The sequence below is a fragment of the Pseudorasbora parva genome, chromosome 8 (assembly GCF_024679245.1).
Source record: "Pseudorasbora parva isolate DD20220531a chromosome 8, ASM2467924v1, whole genome shotgun sequence".
Lineage (NCBI taxonomy): Eukaryota > Metazoa > Chordata > Actinopteri > Cypriniformes > Gobionidae > Pseudorasbora > Pseudorasbora parva.
In genome coordinates, this window is record NC_090179.1 from 13,239,045 (window position 1) to 13,259,689 (window position 20,645).

Sequence of the window (20,645 nt, forward strand, 5' to 3'; positions counted from 1 at the left end):
TCTGCTGAGTCCTCAACATGGTTGGATCCTTCTGTCACGTCACAGACAAAGGAAAAGGTGCGAGGACTCAAGTGCAGAGAAAGATAATTTATTACAAAATAAACATAAACTCAAAACAAAACCCACGAGGGGGAAAAACACACAATAGAATAATAAAATATAAACTTAAACAAACCAACAGAATCACAGGGAGAACGGGAGACGCAGACATTACACAAGGATCCAACACAGACTGACAAACACAAGGAGCTTAAAAAGGGAAGAAATCAAGAGGGAACAGGTGGGAGAAATCAACACTAATCAGATAACAAGGGGGAGGGATCAGACAATGACAGGAGCACATGCAAGACATGACAAAACCCACATGTGCACACAAGACAGGACAGGCATGTGACACTTTAGCGTCTTCATTGTGACACGGAAGGCACTTGACCGTGCTTCAGCTTTTGACGCCTTGGGAGTGAGAATGGGTTGACATTTGTATTAGTGATACCTTTTAACTGATGAGAACAGCAGGTCAGATTTCCTGGGAATGAATTATGAGTGACATCTGATATGAATTCATATCGATTCATGTGGCCCTTTTCATTTGCTGCTCACTTTCAGGTCAGGCAGGAAATGTGACACCTCTTCTGTTAGATTTATGTACAAGCAATGATGGGAAACATGTATTTGATATTGTATCCCCCAGGCAACTTGTTTCATGTTCTTTGGGTGCTCAATGATGTTAAGAGACTTGCAGTATATGTTGACACAAAAATTTGATGTGACGCTCATAGAGTTTCTACACAAGGAGACTTCTTTTGATTTTATGAGAAAGGAAGGAAGGATGAGATCAGTATTTGTCAGTGGCCATTTCAGGAGAAAATGTTTAAACAATATTTAAACAATAAACAATACGGGATTTAGTCAAAACCCAATGGATCTGGAATTAAATGCAATGTCTTTTTTGTTTACAGCCATATAAACATTACCTGTGCTATTTTATACATTCAGCATGCATGGTAGTATATATACAGTTGCAATCAAAATTATTCAACCCCCTTGACCTGCAAGATATTTTGCTGCTGAGAACAAAATTTGGTAACATTTTAGAATACTGTTCTGTCATTAATGAATCACAGGAACAGATGAGTAACACATTATTAACTCTCTAGTAACTACTATTAACTAACAAGAAACTGATTAATTAATTAGTAAGTAATAGTGCTCAGTCGAATGTGGTTATTCACTATTACCTAATCAATAACTGCTATTTTTTTCATACTTCCCAGAGGACTACTATAATTATGATTAACATGAATAATACATAATACATAATTAATTCGGTAACACTTTACTTGAAGGGGTGTGCATAAGACTGACATGACACCTTCATAATCATGACATGACACGTGTCATGAATATGAACGAGTTTTTATGCATGTTTATGACAACTGTCATTAAGTGTCATTCGCTTAATTATGTCATTTTTAATGCAATGATGACATTGCAGAGTTGTCTTTGTTATGACAACTTGACATAAACCAATACATCATAACCTGTCAGTGTCTTTGTCATGACAACTTGACATTACCAAGACAACATAACCTGTCATAAACATGTTATCAAATTTAAGAAATTTACTTAGCTTATAGGGTTAACCGTAAACTGTCATGTGGTTGGTTTTGATGTTGACTGAGGCTATTATAATGTCATACATTTTTTTCAGTGGCACAAGTTTAATTTGTCATTAAAATGTAATTAGGTGTTAATACGCTGTCAAATTATTTTTTAATAACAGCATCATTAATATTTTTCAGTTCATAATGTTTTATTTTATGTTTTAAGTTTCCTCCACCAGCTTCAACAGAAGGTTAGATAATAGACAATTCCAAATGTCTTAAAAATATGAAAAGGAGTTCGAGAAATAAAATCAATCATTTAATTTTTAAGACCTGCCCTCTCACAGAACTGACACTTAAAAACACAAGGCATGAATTTATACACAGGTGACCAGCACCAATTAACGCAAAAAGGGGAAAACACGTACACAAATAATGGCCATTACACAAAATAAACATATATATATATATATACACGGGACTCCACCATGACAAACAGACAAACAAAAAAAATGGTAAGAATAAACTCAAACTATTCGTTAAAGAGTGAACGAAAGTTTAAATAAAGTATATTAAACCCAAAATAACGTTGTTGTGAATTGTTTTTACTTACTGCAAACTAAATTGACATTAAACACCTAAACAAACTAACCTGACTGAGGCTTTGCCAACATCTGTTACAGCGTACACATAACCAGTGGTGCCACCATAGACATCATCATATAGGTGTATATGTCTATGCCACTCTATCATTTTGAGTTATATTAATAGTTTTTAATGACTCAGTACGATTTTCTCTATGATGCCATATTTCAGGTCAAGTTAAATATTCATGACACTGTTATAAAATAATTTGACTGAGTATTGACACTTAATGACATGTTAATGACAAATTCAACTTGTACCACTGTAGTTTAGGTCAAGAAATAGATTCATGACAATGTTATGAAATAATTTGACACAGTATTGACACTTAATGACATGTTAATGACAAATTCAACTTGTACCACTGTAGTTTAGGTCAAGAAATAGATTCATGACAATGTTATAAAATAATTTGACAGAGTATTGACACTTAATGACATGTAAATGACAAATTAAATTTATGGAAAAATCATGACATTATAATAGCCTAATGACAGCCAACGTCAATACCAACCACATGACAGTTTAATAATAATAATAATAATAATAATAATAATAATAATAGATTTGATTTATAACGCACTTTTCATTCCGAAGAATCTCAAAGTGCAACAAAGGGAAAAAATAACAATACATGAATAACAAGTAAAAATTACATCCCAACATCATGCCGGACGCTGATGACGCTAGCCTGGTGCAAACTTCAGCCACCATGCAGTTCAAGCCCGAGGGAGACCACGAGCTGACACCCAGAAGAGAGAGCAGCCGCAGCGAGCAACATCAAATGTCCTTCAAACCAAAACCAACCACAAATTCAAATTCATTCAAACAAAAACATAAGAGAAGTGGTGAAAAAACGGCAAACAACGTCCTCTCAGTGGCTGCCAGCAATCAGCAACAGTCCCAATTGTAGCTCTGACTGTTAGACTAGTCACAAACATAAGAAAATAAAATAAAATCTAAATTTAATAGTAAAGTTAACATGATTTGTGGGTGGAGAAGCGGCGAACAGACAACGCCAGCGTCCTCTCCCCCACGTTGCCTAGCAACTAATGTAATGTAAACCCAAAAAGCGAAGTAGTTTCTTAAATTTGATAATTAATCTGCTATGTCATTTCATGTCTGTTTATGACAGGTTATGTTGTCTTGGTAATGTCAAGTTGTCATGACAAAGACACTGACAGGTTATGATGTATTGGTTTATGTCAAGTTGTCATAACAAAGACAACTCTGCAATGTCATCATTGCATTAAAAATGACATAATTAAGCGAATGACACTTAATGACAGTTGTCATAAACATGCATAAAAACTCGTTCATATTCATGACACGTGTCATGTCATGATTATGAAGGTGTCATGTCAGTCTTATGCACACCCCTTCAAGTAAAGTGTTACCATTAAGGGTAAAGTGAAGGTCTTAATAACCCCCTAGTAATGACTCAAGTATTACCAAATACTTCAGAAGGAATGACTAATTATTTGGATCAGTATTCTAAAAAACACAACAACTCTCATGACAAAGTCATTGTAAGCTTGTGAGGCTTTTTGGATAGCAATGACTCAAGTGTTACTGTCAGGGTTGAGGTAAGGGATAAGACAATACATTATTAACTCAGTCGCAGGAGAAATTGGCTTTTTATTATTAAGATACAAACAAAAACTACCCTGTGGGGGAAACAAGACAGGCAGGGTCAGGAGACAAGAAGGGTACATTATAAAGGTGAACCAGCCCAGGACTGCAAACACAATGAGAATAAGGAGGGAAGCAAACAAAAGAGGGTAACGAAGGAAGACCGGGGGTATTTAGCAATAATCAGATAACAAGATGGGGGGTGGGGGGACTGGGGGTTAGACAATGGACAGGAGAGCACATGGCACAAGGAAACACATGATAAGTCATGTGCTCACACCAAACATGACAAACACAGAAGGGTCAGGGCTCTGTCACAAACACAAGAATAAACTAGACCGAAGTGACAGAACCCTGACAGTTACTACATCCTTCTAAATAATTACTAATTATTTGGATCAGTATTATAACGTGAAAACATGATAACTCTAGTAATTATTACTTAAGTCGTTGTAAGCTTTTGAGGTTAAAGTTTTTGGATATAATGGCTTCTGAAGGATTTTGTAACACTTGAGTTAATACTAGAGAGTTATCATGTTTGTCACTTTAGAATACTGATCCAAGTAATTCGTTATTTCTTCTGAAGTATTGGGTAATACTTGAGTCATTACTAGCGGGTTACCATGACCTTCACTTTAGAATTTATTATATATTATGCATTATTCATGTTAATTATGAATCTGCATATAATAGCTCTTAGTAGTCCTCTGTGAGTTTTTTTTTTTTTTTTAGTTATTGATTACTAAATAATGAACTAATAATGAACTACCACATTCAACTGAGCACTACTACTTGTTAGTTAATAGTCGTTACTAGTGTGTTAATAATGCATTATTCATTCGTTTCTGTGTAGTTATTTATTAAAGGTGCCATAGACTGGCTTTTTTCTTTTTTTATACTGTTGTCTGAGATCAACTAATGATGTTCGTGTGGTTTTTACATTTAAAAAACATCATAACTAATAAGTAATAGGCTATTTTCTACACTGGTTTTGAGGCTCTCTCCTGAATGCTGGGTTTTGATGGGCGTGTCACTGGAGACTTGGACGTAAACGCCCACGGCTAGGATAGGATAACATTTGCATATTTAATGAGCTTAAGCTTCCCTGTGAGTTCAGTTCACATGACGGATAGGAGAGATGAGGGAGAAGCGGCAACCAGAATGATTCTCTCGATCACAGGACTCGTAAACGTCTTTATCAAACAAACACAATGATTTATTTCTCATCCACCTGCGATTGATTGGACTATTATTTTTATATTACACATAGCCCGCAAGATCGGACGATATAAGCATTCTTCCACAATATCTTGCTATTTTCTTCCACATGTTTATTGCTGCTGGCTTGTGATCGACCGAACAGCTCCATGAGTCGGTAGGCGGGGCTACTAAATTACACGTTCTGTAGAGGTGTGTGTTACGTCTCGCAGTGACGCAAGTATGTAGCACAGGACCGTTTGCTGAGCCTAGTGTTTATAAAAGCTTTTCTTTGACTAACAAGGACGTTTTCCGCTCTGAAACGTATATTACCATGACCTTTTATATATCAAAAGCTCAAGGGAAAGTTGATTTCTTAATTCATCACCCGTTTAATGATGGACCAGTATTTACCAGTGTTAACCAAACTTTCATGAAAACAATTCAACAAAGGCATTAGTAAACTATTATAGTAAGTTTATTAATATACATATGAGTGATTCTGATGTAAAGTTGTAAAGTTGAAAAAAAGAATAATTCTAATTGGCTCTAAACATTAGTATACAAAATTATTTAACCCCCCAAAGTCACATTTTGTGCAGAATCTTTTATTCTTTATAACCTCCGATAAACTTCTGTCACCTCTCCACTGCAATCTTGGCCCATTCCTTGCTCGCAAAAGCTTCCAGATCATTCATAATCTTTTGGTTTTCACATAACCACTGCTTTCTTCAAATTCCGCCAAATTTTTTCAATGAGATTTAAGTCTGAAGGCCGTACAGGCCACTGCAAGAACATTCCAAGACCGATCCCTGAACCCGTCTTACAGAGATTTGGATGTATACTTTGGGATGGGTACCTTAAGTCCTTCATAACCACACAATGCATGTCCTCCAAAAAAGTCCATTGATCCTCAAGTGTCAGTCTCTGCATCGAAGGTATCTCCATATTTGCCAAAAGGGCCTGAGACTTCAAAGAATTCATCATGTCCTTCATACAGTCAAAATTTTCACTTCCTGCAACAGCAAAGCAATCCCATAACACGACTGGACCACCTTCATGTGTGACCATTAGATGGTGTTCTTCTGCTCAGAAGCTTTGCCCTTTTGGCACCAGAAATAACGCTGATCCATCGGTCCAAAAAGTTCCAGTTTGGTCACATCGCTCCATAAAACATTCTTCCAGAAAAAATTAATTTTAGCATATTCAAGTCAGCCTTTTTGTTCTTGTTGGCAAGATGTCCCAACATGAAGGCCATGCTTGTCTAGGTTTTCTTATACTCTGCATTAAAATGTTTTTTTTCCCCCCTCTTTACATCATTTCATCTTGCAAGTTAGCAAGTACATTTTTACAGTCTCCGGGAGGTTGAATAATTTTGATTGCAACTGCATCATGCCACTTAATGAAACCATGTTCAGAAACTCTATCTGTATTTACATGACAAAGAGAATTGTACTAATGTGGTATGTATCCTTAAGGCATAGTATTAGGGAAACTATATAAACTCTTTAAATAAATAAATCAAATTATCCTAAACTTTTTTGTAGATAGTTTGGTATTTTAGCCAGCAAATAGCAACAACTTTAAAAAAAGAACTTAAAACGATCAATATTTGACTCTCTTTTAGGTGGGTTTCCGTAAGGGTGGTGTTCAGTTGTTCGGTCCACTGGGCAGGAGGACTCAGCTGGAGGTGGTTTTGGCCGGTCTGCTTCTCGCTTCACTTCTAGCACTATTTGGCTGTGCGATCACACTGGGAGTCCGCTATAACAGAGGTAACACACACAACGTTTGTTTTTATGACATATGGGGACATTCCATAGGCATAATGGTTTTTATACTGCACAAAACCATACTTTCTATCCCCTTACACTGCCCCTACACCTAAACCTACCCATCACAGGAAGCATTCTGCATTTTTACATTCTCAAAAAAACAAAAAACAGATATGATTTATAAGCATTTTGAAAAGTGGGACATGGCCAATGTCCTCATATTACACCCTCTCCTTGTAATACCCGTGTCATACCCATGGCAGTATACACATTTGTGTCCTCATGTGTCACAAAAACATGCCCCCCCCCCACACACACACACACACAATGTACAATTGCTTACTCATAAATGATGCAGTGTAACACTGATTCTATACTTTCATGACAGTTTAGTATATTAATTTAGTATATCGTTTCCCAGGTGTACATGGTTGTTTTGACTAAGAACATCCCCTTATAGATACTCAAAGGGACAGTTTACCTACAAAAGCAAAATCTTGAATTATTACTTCCCCTTTGTTTAAAACTTGCATGAATTTATTTCTTTTAGAAACATAATGTAATGAGTAATTTAATGAATGTTCAAAACAATGGCAATACATCATATTTAACAGTAAATACATCACTCACTCACGTCAGTATAGAAGGACATATGGCTCGCTGATAGTGCTCTGATTGGTTTTGTTGGGGAATAAACAACAACAATTTTTCAAAAATCCTTGCCATGTGCACATTTTTACATGCAACTATGTGATGTTGCTTTATGAAATTTGAATTATGAATTGCTTCAAGACAAATACACTCCTTATTTAAATACACTCCTCAAAATAAAGTTGTGATGCCATAGAAGAGTTTTGGGTTTCCCCAAATAAACTTTCAGTCAACATTTTAGTAATTTAAACATTTAATAATTAAGTGTGTAGCTCTATATTGTGAATATTTTGAGAAGAGGAAGGGGCCCAGCACCGAACCCTGAGGTACTTCAGTGGTTAGCTGATAGTTAGATACTGCTTCCCTTAAATACACCATGCAGAATCTACCCAATGCGCTGTCTAAATGGGTGATCATTTACTGTGACAAATGTCCAACAGAATGAAGATACACTTTTTGTGTTCTTGGCAGACATTTTTTGCGTGGCGTCTACCTTCAGTCAGAGTTTTTAAAACTCTTTTAAGCTATTCTAAACACAAACGTTTCATCAAAACATAATTTCCTATGATTAAATGCCTGTTCACATCAAGACGAATGCTCAGTGTGAACATTTGGTGCTGTAAACATTGCAATAATTGGACGACTATTAATGTGTCTGTCAAGAACGACATGAAAAATTGCCTGCTGTCAATGTGGCTGTTTTGTTTAACAGAGAGGTGTTCTAATCTCTTTTCCATCATACTGTGAAGAAAACTATCTAACAAATAAGATTTGCGCTTTTGGTCAGAGCTCAGAGCCCCTGCTTTGGCATAAAACTATGACTTGGTTATGACTTGGGCAAATGGCATGGGAAAATCAGATCAACTTTTTGTGCCAAACATTCGTGTTGGAATGAACATGCCTTAATATTATTACTGTAATAAATAATTCAAATACTATCATACACAATCCAATGAAATCAATAAAATCAGTGCTCTCCTTACATCATTTTGACATTCAGTTTTGTCACATTATGTTGTTTTTAACCCCCAGATCCAGCCCGTAGTATCTGTCTAACTGAGGCATGTGTTACCGTGGCCAGTAAGATAGTGGAAGCTTTGGACCGCTCCGTGGACCCATGTCAGGATTTTTACCAGTACGCCTGTGGAGGATGGGTCCGCAAAAACCCCCTGCCAGATGGCCGGTCCCGCTGGAGCACATTTAACAGCATCTGGGACCAGAACCAGGCTGTGCTCAAACACCTGCTGGGTAAGTGCTGGAAAAGACAAAGACACACACACACACACACACACACACACACACACACACACACACACACACACACACACACACACACACACACACACACACACACACACACACACACACACACACACACACACACACACACACACACACACACACTTGTCCTTTTTGTAGGATGGGATTTGCTCAGTAAATCTCTCACACCGTGTTCACGGAACAGAATATATTTAGAAAGACATATAAATGATTTATTTGGTTTTCCAATAGAAAATGTGTGCGTTTTGAAGAGTTTTACACCTCAGGTCTCTGTACTCTGTTTTTTGTTGGTATTTTTGTTTTGTTTGTATATCTGCACAGAAATCGATTCATGCTCCGTGTGACCTGATTACTTGTTTTCTCTGAGTGCATCCATCCCTGTGTGTTTGTTCGATAAGGGACAATGGCTTTCTGCACCCATTCTCTGGTTCTTTACATTTAAATCCCTCCATCATTCACTCTCACATGGATTTACTTTAAAGTTCTAGCAAGTCTTTTTATTGGTTAAACTTTAAAAAAAGATTTTTACAGTTAAAGTTTTAAAAACTTCTATTCAAACTGGCAGTGATGATGCCATTGACTTGTACTTGTAGACTAGGGCATTACTATGTGGTTGCTAGAATGTTCTGAGGGGTTTCTGGGATGTTGCTAGATGGTATACCACTGTGATTGTTTGGCTGTTCTGAGTGGTTGCTAGGGTGTTAATTGGTCATTTGCTAGGGTATTCTGGGAGATTTTTAGGGCGAGGAAGTACACTGTTCTTGTTCATATGAAGGGTGTTGCTAAGGGGTTGCTATGCTGTTCTTAATAGTTGCCAGAGTGTTGCTAAATGATTGTTAGGATTTTCTGAGTAGATGTCAGAGCACTGTAAATGGTTTGCTAGGTTGTTTTGTGTGGTTGCCATTTGGTTTCAATACGGTGGCTACAGTGTTCTGGGTGGTTTTCAAGGTGCTGCTAGGTGGTTACTATGCAGTTATAGATGTTGGATTGTTGCTAAGTGGTTGCTATACTGTTCTTGATGCTTTCTAGGACTTTCTGACTAGTTATTATGACGCTGTAAGTTGTTTGCTAGGTTCTTTTGGGTGGTTTCTGGTGTGATGCTAAGTCATTTTGTAGAGTGTTTGGGAGAGGTTTCCAAGATGCTGCTAGGTGGTTGCAACACAGTTCACAATGATCGCCAGGGTGTTGCTTAGTGGTTGCTGTGCTGTTTTTTTGGATGGTTGCCAGGGCATTGCTAAATAGTTGTTGGCATATTTTTGATCAGTTATCTGGTACTAATAGTGTTTTGCTGGGTGGTTATTGTGGTGTTTCTAGATGGTTGCTAGGTTATTGTCAGTTTTTTAGGTTATTGTGGTTATTTTCAAGATAATTGTGGTTATTTTAAGGATCAAAAAATCCTACCCACTGGAGTTCTTACTTTGAAGTAAGTCTCAGGGATTTTATCACTTATTTATTGTCCCCCAGGCAAAAAACATAGGTCTGATCTCTTAAAGGTGCACTATGCATCTTTCCGTCCGCTAGAGGGCGCCTATTGAAAACAAAGGCGCAGTTTTATGACGCTAAGTTTGAGCGCAGCAACTTGGGACATGTGGTCTTCACCTCACAGCCGGTGGAAAATAGGACTCGGGCAGAAATCACGTTCATGCATGCGGTTATTAACGTTACTGTAGTATGAAGCAGAGCAGGACCGAGTGTTGTGGAGCTGAGCACAGCTGCTGGAGCGATTGTTAAATCAACACCCGCCTCGCAAACACCGGGACTTTTATTATGACGAGACGGGACATTCGCTGGGCGCCTGCACTGATCCGCTCTTCCGGTTATGATTATGAGGTACTGCAGCTCTGTTGATCATATTAGATACATTTAAGTGTGTTGAAAATGATGTTATGACGTTACTCCGTGCGTTCACTTGTTCACACTGCTAGGAGTAAAGCGCTCCTGCCAAATAAAAGCCGAAACCGAGGGTAACGCAGATATGACGCAATTGACAGGCGACTCCCTCAAACGCTATGCTGAAACATCCCGGTCCTTAGTTAAAATAGCAATTTTCTCACAATTTACAAATGGTTGGAAACATTTGGGATATTGTAGGTACTCAACTGAAAAAAATATATAACACCGGCCTAGTGGTTTTTGGATATTTTACTGCAAAAATACTACATAGTTCACCTTTAAGAATGGCCCACACAAAAATATATATTTTTTTAAATCTTATTAGATTTAACAAAAAATGAGAGACCACAAACATGATGATAAAAAGTCACAGATTTAACAGTTTGGTTCCTATAGTTTTGCAGAGCCATGCTACTGTATAACCAAGACACACACTAATTCACAAACATCCAAAATCCAGACTGTGAACACGAGAAATCTCGCAAAATCTCTCACGGTAAAACATGACTTTTGATAATAGTGTTTGGACTGTTTTATCAGTAAATTGCGGGGGGAAAAAAGAAAAAAATTGGATTGACAGTTTGCTTTCTGATTTGGTATTGTTTCATTCCATTTGACAATCTACAGAGTGTTTGTGCATTTGTCCTTGGGATTCCCCTCAAACAATCTATTCGTAAATATTCAACATTTTTGTTATATATTTAATTTGAGATTGGTGCGGCCCGTTGTTTTTCCGAGCAGATTCAATCACTCTTAACACACCACACCACAGGAAATTCTGATAAGATAATATGTAGAACCATCAAGATAATCTTTACATAGGATTGTTGAAAGTGGAGAATTGGGACCAAAATTGTCCCAATTACCTTGTAGTGTGTGACTGCTAGAAAAGTAATAGCACCTCTCCTTAAGCCATGATTTTACGTAGGCTTATCATTCATTACATGCTGTTTTGTACAAACCTAACTCCAACTCTAAAGCCAGATTCACACTGTACAATATCTGAGACAAATGTTTAGAATCCTAAAAGATTCCTCTGATCCTAGGCCAAAATCTCAAGTCTTTGATCGCTAGTTTGACATGTTGCCCAACAGCTGATTAATGGCCATTTTACCTCTGACAAAATTCTGGCAGTGTCAGAAGATTTGATGTCCTGCAGTGTAACTTAAGACAACTGTCAAATCAAAAACCATTCGGAGCCTAGAGCCTGATGATGCAATCACCGAGAAAACAACAAACCATCATTTGCTTCACACATATCGTCAAATTTGATCATCTTTCACATTTTTCTTTTCAAGACAAGCCACGATCAAAGTTAACGCTAGAGTTTGATTTTGTTTCCATTTTAATTCCGCATGTAAAGCAGCAGGCAGACACCGAATATGGAAGCTTGTTTCCGCCATGGAATAAAAATTGTGTAAAGATAATTTTTGTCAAACACAAAAGATAATGTGTGTAACAACTTTTTAGATCCCAATTATGATGTTTTTTTTCTTCACAAATGCAAGATATAAACTTGCAATTGCAAGCTATAAAGTCAGAATTGTGAGATAAAAAGTAACAATTACCTTCTTATTTTTCTTTCAATGGTGTAATGAATTGATGATGTAAAACTCCAGACAAGTCTTCTTGAATGTGTCCCTTTTAGCATGTCTTGACTGCCATACAGTGTGACATAACTAAAAAACTGAGATCCTACAGTCTGACGTGGCTTATAGCTGGGATCATGTTCGTACGGTCATATAGAACTATTATAAATTGTGCACTGTGCACCCAGCCGAAAGAATGATAAATAGCAATATTGATGTGTGCCTTAGCAAACAACACTAATGGAAAGTCAACTATAATTGAGGAGCCTCATCAATCTCTCTCTCTCTCTCTCTCTCTCTCTCTCTCTCTCTCTCTCTCTCTCTCTCTCTCTCTCTCTCTCTCTCTCTCTCTCTCTCTCTCTCTCTCTCTCTTCCACTATGTATATCTGCATCCAACTTTTCATTTTTCACAAAACTATTTATTGACTTCACAGGTTTACTTATTTGCTGCCTTGCAAGAGCAATACTTCCCTCTCTCTAATTGTTGGTCTATTTGACTCTGTTTTATTCAATAAGCTGTTGTAAAGCACTGACTTTGATCAAGCGCTCTCTCTGTCTAATGAATGCGCTCTCACACTGGGGTCCCTGCAGCCGTTTTGCTCTGATGACACTCCATCACATTGACTCTGCATGTTGCATCACCCCCGCAGCCATCTCCATCCAATCACATGACACTGTTCTCTCACCCTTCTGCACATTTAATAACACTCGCCTTACATGAACATATTTTTGATCTCAACTAGCTAGATATGTGTGTGTGCTTGGATGAGTGAATACCTCAGCGTGCTGAAGTGAACACAACGCTCCAGTGAACAGTAAATGAAGAGTATTCTCTAATGACCTGTGTGAGAGAACTGGTGCAGCCCCCTGCAGAGGGAGGGAGGGAGGGAGGGAGGGAGAGAGGCAGGGAGGAGTGGTGTGATAAAAGGTGCTCACATACCCCTTTTCCACCAAGGGAGTTTGAGTGCTGGTTCGGAGCCAGAGCCTAGTCAGTTCTTTGTCTTTCCACACCCAAAGCACCAGCTTTGGGAAAAGTGGTTCCCTGTACAAAGTGGTTCCTTTGGCGTATTTCTAGTTTGTCACTCGAGTGTTCAAGGTTGGTTGCCAGAGCAACAGGGCTAGGTGATTACCAGGGCATTGCTAGTTGGTTGCCATGTTGTTCTGGGTTGTTGCTGGGTTTTTGGTAGGGTGTTCTGGTTGTTGCAAGTTGTTGTTAGGGTTACTAGGGTGTATAAGTGGTTGCCAAGATGTTGCTTTGGCGTATTTCTAGGTTGTCGCTCAAGTGTTCAATGTTGGTTGCCAGAGCAACTAGGCTAGGTGGTTACCTGGGCATTGCTAGGTGGTTGCCATGGTGCTCTGGGTTGTTTCTGGGTGTTTAGTATTCTGGTTGGTGCATCCACCACCCAGAATACTGAATAATGTGTTTAGTATTCTGGTTGGTGCAGGTCGTTAATAAGTGGTTACTAGGGTGTTTAAATGCTTGCCAAGGTGTTTCCCAGGTATTTCTAGGTTGTAGCTCAAGTGTTTAATGTTGGTTGCTAGAGCAACGGGGCTAGGTGGTTACCAGGGCATTGCTAGGTGGTTGCCATGGTGCTCTGGGTTGTTGCTGGGTGTTTAGTATTCTGGTTGGTGCAGGTCATTGTTAGGTGGTTACTAGGGTGTTTAAGTTCTTGCCTAGGTGTTTCCCAGGTATTTCTAGGTTGTCGCTCAAGTGTTTAATGTCGGTTGCTAGAGCAACTGGGCTAGGTGGTTACCAGGGCATTGCTAGGTGGTTGCCATGATGTTCTGGGTTGTTGCTGGGTTTTTGGTAGGGTGTTCTGGTTGTTGCAGGTTGTTGTTAGGGAGTTACTAGGGTGTTTAGGTGGGTGCCAAGATGTTGCTTTGGCGTATTTCTAGGTTGTCGCTCAAGTGTTCAAGGTTGGTTGCCAGAGCAACTAGGCTAGGTGGTTACCAGGGCATTGCTAGGTGGTTGCCATAGTGCTCTGGGTTGTTGCTGGGTGTTTAGTGTTCTGGTTGGTGCAGGTCGTTGTTAGGTGGTTACTAGGGTGTTTAAGTGCTTGCCAAGGTGTCGCCAGGGTATTTCTAGGTTGTCGCTCGAGTGTTCAAAGTTGGTTAGGTCTGGGTGGTTTCCAAGGTGTTGCTAGGGTTGCTAGGGGGTGTTTTACATTGCTTGGTGGTTTGATAAGGTGTTTTGGGTGATTTGTAGGGTGTTTTTATGGTGTTAGGGGGGTGGTTACTGGCCCAAGTCATAAAATAAATTCTTGTTTACACTCCAGTGCTTTTGTAAATAAATAATTTTATATAAAAGTGTAATGTGAAATGAAAAATAATATAAATATTTTATTTTGATATGTATTATAGTATTGTTTTTGGAGATATGTATTTTTTTTTTTATTATGTTGTAATGATATTTGCATATTAAGATATGAACTAGGTGGTGTACTGTGTAATGGGAGAAATGGGGACCATGAGGTTTTGCTACACTGCAGTAGTATTTACCACAGATATTTACTCGATAGTTGAGTGACTAAAATAGAAAGAAGGAAAAGATAGATGGTACACCAAATTAAGAGGAAATATTTTCAACAAAACAAAACGGAGAGTCCTGAAGTCAGACTATTTGTTTGCAAGTGCGCGCTTTGCCCTCACACAGAGCAACTCTAAAAAAGAAAAATGAGCGCTTTCTGCCAATGTGCCTGGTTAATGGGCACCTTTTGCCCAGCAAACACAAACAAACAAAAGCAAAATCTGGAAACGGAATGAGATCAGCTCTGAATTCTGCTAGACGAGCAGCGAGTCATGCCAAAGTCATTCTTTTCTCACCGTGTGTCCTCTCTCTAGACTAGACCTGCTGACCAGTAATTGGACTGCCACTGTTCCCCTGAGAATTTATTACTTGAATATTCCTACCTCCTGTTTCTTAATGTAATTGCACTGTTAGGAGGAGAAAATATTACTGAGAAGAAAAATGAGCAAGATTAGAGGGGAATGTGAAACTCCTGTAAGAGGTGGTTTAAGGATTGTTTGCTTGAACGATCATGTTGTAGATTAATTACGCCATCTCTCTTTCACACAACACAGATGTGTATAAAAACACAAAGAGCAGAGTGAATTATTCCTCCTCCAAAGAAGTGTGAGGTGTATTACCATGACAACAACTAAAAGCACCAATCGAAGATCACGATGACAAGCATAATTGTGTGCTCAGGAGTGGGTGGTTGCATGTATGTTTGCGACTCATCATTTGTGTGCCTTTATTTGTTTGTTCACACCCCGTGTGTTCCTTGTTTTATTGAGATGTTTAAAGATAAAGTGTATAATTTATGTGCAACTAGAAACACTAAATGAAACTGCAACATGATATCAGCTACTAGTTTTTATCCAGATCTTTTCTTTTTAGTACAATTCGTTAAAAGTGGAAGGCATAAATGCAATTACACATATTCTATGACGAATATAAGTAGTGAAGCAGCGAAAAGGCATGGACAGGGTTATTTTGGCGGCTGACCTTATTGCATATTGGAGTTTTTCTTTCAGAAACAAATATTTCGTCGCTGTCCGATGAAAACCACTTATGTCCATTTTGCAGATTTTGAGATTTTTCGACGGATTGAATGTCCAGGCTCGTCTCCGTATACAGTATGCTTCACATATCTAAATGGCTATCTAAATATCTAAATGACAAATGAAAAGTTGTGAAATCATGCCATCTGATTTTAACGTATATCCATTTGGTGTCAAAGCTGTCAATCACGCCGTGTATCTCCCACCCTGTGGAAGCATCTCGCCGGTCTCGTGAAGTTTCAACGTATTGTGAAGATGTTAACCCTTGGATTTCCAAAGTGAAGTGAAACAAGGTTGACTGGGCACAGCGCTATATTTTTTCTGATCTATTTTTCTCTCTTCCTTCAGGATGTCTGTCTCTGTAAAGGAGCTGTGTGAATTGATGAATGTTAACTATGATAGGGCTGTTATTGATGTGATTGCGATCAATCAACAATTGAGGAGGAAGGTTTGCAGGAAAATAAAATTGAGTCAGCCAAACAATTAAGTCTACATTGTATTCATTACTGAAATGTAGGGCTGCTCCGATCCCGATCGGCCGGTCGTTAATGCGCATCTCGTCAGTAAAGCCGGTTCTCTAATCAGTGGTAAACTCCCTCAGGTGCGTGATTTCACATAGAGCAGCTGTTACTACACAGAGCCGTTGTTAACTGAGAAGATGCGCAAATAAACGCTGAAAATGAATGTAAAATATGAAAAGCAACTAGGCCATTCTAATTATTGATCTGAAGAATGCGTATCGACCACCGTTACTGTAAAATATGCACGTATGTCCATTTAAACTCAATTTTGGTCAAATGTGGATTATATCATTACACTGGCAAGAATATGGTTACATGTAAAGATGCCGTACCAAGTATGACAACACTACATTCAACTGCTTTTGAAATACAGTGGTTTTTTTCACTTCCTGAAAAGTAACAAGTTTTGGACGTACGTGAGTTTCATCGGGCAGTGACGATTTTTGGGAGGAGAGTATTTAAATGACTCATGCAAGGTGATTTACTAAGGTTTGTGTTTGCCAATTTGCTAGTATTTGCGCCATTATTTACTGCCCAAAAACCCCTGTCTTAAACCATATGCTAATTTGCACTGCTCTTGGTAAATTGTGTTGGTCATTATTTAAATGGTCCTGCTGCATTTGTGTTCTTTAATTTGCACATCGTCAGTAGATCACGTGCTGAACTTTCCACTCCCATCTGCGCTTTTTTGGAATTTCACTTTTCTCTCACTTGAATTTAAGCTGGCTCCACGTTCTTACATACCGCTAGGCATGTGCCGATATCAATTTTTCATGTTGCGATTAATTGATGAAGTTTTATCACGGTATACGATATTATCACGATATTGAAATAAGTTGCAAAAAAAAGTGTTGCCATAGCATAACAGCTTTAGGAACTATTTTTGTAAGAACAAAAATAACTGAATATTTAAATACAATAATGCACCAAAAATATATACAGCTCTGGAAAAAAAATTAAGAGACCCCTCTTGAAAAATCAATGTTATGTGGTCTCTTGATTTTTTTCAGAGCTGTAAAAGTACAATTTTCAAACAGATTAAAGTGCAAAAGAGTTAGGCTATAAAGAAAAACAGGTAGGCTTACAAATAACAATAAGGTCTCATTAGTTTATGCATTAACTTTGAGGTTGAGCAACAGCTACATTTGGTACAGAAAGTATAATGTTTTTGTTAATGTTAGTTAAGAAATACTGATCATTATTAGTTTTATCTTAGGTCCATTAAAAAAGTTATTTTGATTTTGATTTTAATGTTATTAAAAAGTAACTAAGAAATTAACATAGAATGATTAAGTCTTTATAAGTATTTTTCATTGTCAGTTTGGTAATAATGAATTAACATGTTAACTAATGAAGTCGTATCTCAAAGTTATACTGTATACAATATTTGAAAATAAATAGCCTATTAAGTCTTTAAGTATTAAGTATTTGGTGCTGTGATGAACAACATTGAGATTACAAAAACGAACGGCTGTTTTAAAAACTACACGCGTTTTTGTTTGTTTGCTGGTTTCCGGGGTAACCGGCTGCATTCTGCAGTTCATCAGCGCCCTCTGCTGTCACTGAGCGGCACTTCAGCAGCGCGTCTCCTTCACCGGTTCAGTCATGTGCAAACACACGTTGGGCTTGTTTATATCTGAGCGCTTGTCCCTTTGACGCAGAATACAGCGGTGTTGAGCATTTATACGGTTGATGGGCAAAGTATTCTTGAGTGCATTATAAAAAAATTATAAATTGTTAATAAATTATTATTTACGATATTTTAAAGTGCCCACGATAACAATATCGTGCATATTCATTATCGTGATAAATCGCATTATCGAAAATCGGCACATGTCTACATACCGCCACTCAATTTTCATTTTCCTTCAGTACGTCATCTGGGTTTGAGGTATATTCGCTGGTTTTCTCCAGCCAAATTTTAACAGGTCCAATCAGTGAACAGACAGAGGGGCTTAGAACGATGTCGTTGATTTCTTGCTCTAGTTTGAGTTGTAGTTCAGTAATGGCGCCGGTGAAAGATGCAAGCGAAGCCATTCGGTTTGTTGGGACCACGCTGCCAAATATCCATTAATTCTTACATTCGACTAACATAACCTGCAGCTCTCGTTGACAGACATCTTCACATACTCCTGTGCTCATTCCAATGGCGGATGGTTGTTGTTTACAGCCTGTGCAGCTACATGACATACGTCACAACCAAATGTTAGCGATTGGTTATGGCAGATCCAGAGTGGCTCTGGGCAGATCTGTAAGAATCCAAAATAATCAAAGATATTTGATATTTGACTTTGAACAAAGACATTTGTTTTACTGTGTTCCACCCCCTCTCTCTTAGCTGTGTGGCCATTTGGGATTCCTAAAGACAAAGAGATGCTGAAGGCCTGTAGGCCAAATGGTGCCACACAAATGGTGCCACAGTGGGGGGAGTTTGGTCTGATTGGTCAGTTTGAATGTCTCAGGGTTTCAGTCACATGGTCAAGGGATAGATAAAAGAAGATTGGAAATATTGCTCGGGGTCTTTTGCTCTGGCTGTCGCTTCTAGGGGCCTTCTTGCTCTCTTCTCTTTGCTCTCTCTTTTTCTCTCTCTTTCTATCTCTATCTATCTCTCAGGTAACATTCTATACATGCTGGGTACGATTAATGGTATAAGTTTTTATCATCCCATTCATCTATTTTGTAACTATTTTAAGTGTAACCATAACCAGATTTTGACATTAAATTATTTTAATTATAAATTATTTGCTAACTAGTTTTGATTTGGTATTGACTTTGAAGTGCTACCTATTGCAATACAATATAGTCACATTAAAGCAACGCTCTCCCACATATTTTGCTATTGTAACTGCGCTTATTTCCGTCGTTGGTATAAGTTGCAGTGGGTGGTTATAGACAAGAAATGTACAGTTTTCTACCATCTTACTGATAAGGTTTCTTTAGTCGTTCGGCAACCATGCAGTCAGAACCACTGTAGGCAATCCACCCTTACAGATCCAATAGTTTTAAACTTCAACAGAGTACTCGCCCACTTCAAGGACGTTAACGCTTGTCAATGGCCAGACTCACAAATGAAATGTACGAGAGTCTGGTAGGACCAGGCTAACTGTAATTTGCCCTGTATAGTAAATCTGGCCCTTAGTCTGTAAATTTAATCTTTTTTTGAAAACAACATGAATACCACAAGTCCATTTGTCACATGCATTTTAGTGTTTGACATGTGTTTTAAACTATATTTTTACAGATTTATCCTTTTCTTCTGTGACATTCGTATTTGTCATGGACCCTACTAAAGAGTAATACTATTCTGGGGGGCTGATAGGTGGATGCTTACTGACCCAATGAAATGTGCCCATCCTCAAGTCTTTTATAATATTTGTTTAAATCATATTATTCACCAAATGAAAGCACATTAAACTCCTTGGAAAAAAACATGCCTGTGGTGATATTTTGGAAAGATTGGAAACATTTTGTGGCACTTTCAAAATGAAATCCAGTAAGTGGCTCAAAAAGAATGTTAGGTTTCAACCAAAACAAATTAATCTGATTTTAGCAACATTTTATTATGTTGGTTGAAGTTCAATGGGTAGCACTAAAAGGTAATGTTCTAATATGTTTTCAAATAGCGTACCACCTACCCCAAACCTAACCAATAGTGTTAGCAAAAACAAATGTTAAAGAACAATTGATTTGCTGAATAAACTATGCAATTTTAGCTTTTTTTAGTAGAGGTGTGACTTGTGTATCAGGACTTGTACCAGATTAATGCTGTATCAGGTGAGCTTCCGAGCTAATTTACTATGTCTGAAAAGCTATCCAACTTTTTCCTGAACGTGGAAGTCTTGCCGAACTGGGCTGATAATGTTATGGTAAACCTTTGAAAATGATTTTAAAAAGCACATGGTTTCATAGTGCCTACACAATTATTGTCTACTAGTGTCTAACACTGGTACAACATATAAGGATGCAGAGGATGAATTGAAAGCCTACTTTTGTGACAAAAGTAGCTGAACTCCACACCTTTCGTAAATTCTGTCTGGCGTCTCATACAATTATACTGTACATTCGTTGCTTTGAAAGAGCTTGTTGTTTCATGTGAGTTTGGTGCCAGTATTGACGAAATGTTTTGCGATCAGTTAGTAGAGAATGTGTTTAGTCCACGAATACGTGAGAAACTTTTACTAGAAACTGATCTCACACTGGACAGAGCTGTTATATTAGCAAGCCAGATTGAATCTGCTGCCGATCAATCCACAGCAAAACGCAGAACAATGGGGAAACATGGCACAGGATTTAAGG

General features: G+C 38.1%; 1 protein-coding gene across 3 annotated transcripts in view; it reads left to right on the plus strand.

Annotated features, from left to right (window-relative positions):
- Positions 1 to 20,645, plus strand: part of ece2b (endothelin converting enzyme 2b) — a 110,004-nt gene that overhangs the window by 53,762 nt on the left and 35,597 nt on the right. For all 3 annotated transcript variants that reach the window (XM_067450148.1, XM_067450149.1, XM_067450150.1), the window contains 2 exons: positions 6,706 to 6,850; positions 8,534 to 8,749. In XM_067450148.1, coding sequence (XP_067306249.1) covers positions 6,706 to 6,850; positions 8,534 to 8,749 — 361 coding nt within the window. The remainder of the gene's footprint in view (positions 1 to 6,705; positions 6,851 to 8,533; positions 8,750 to 20,645) is intronic.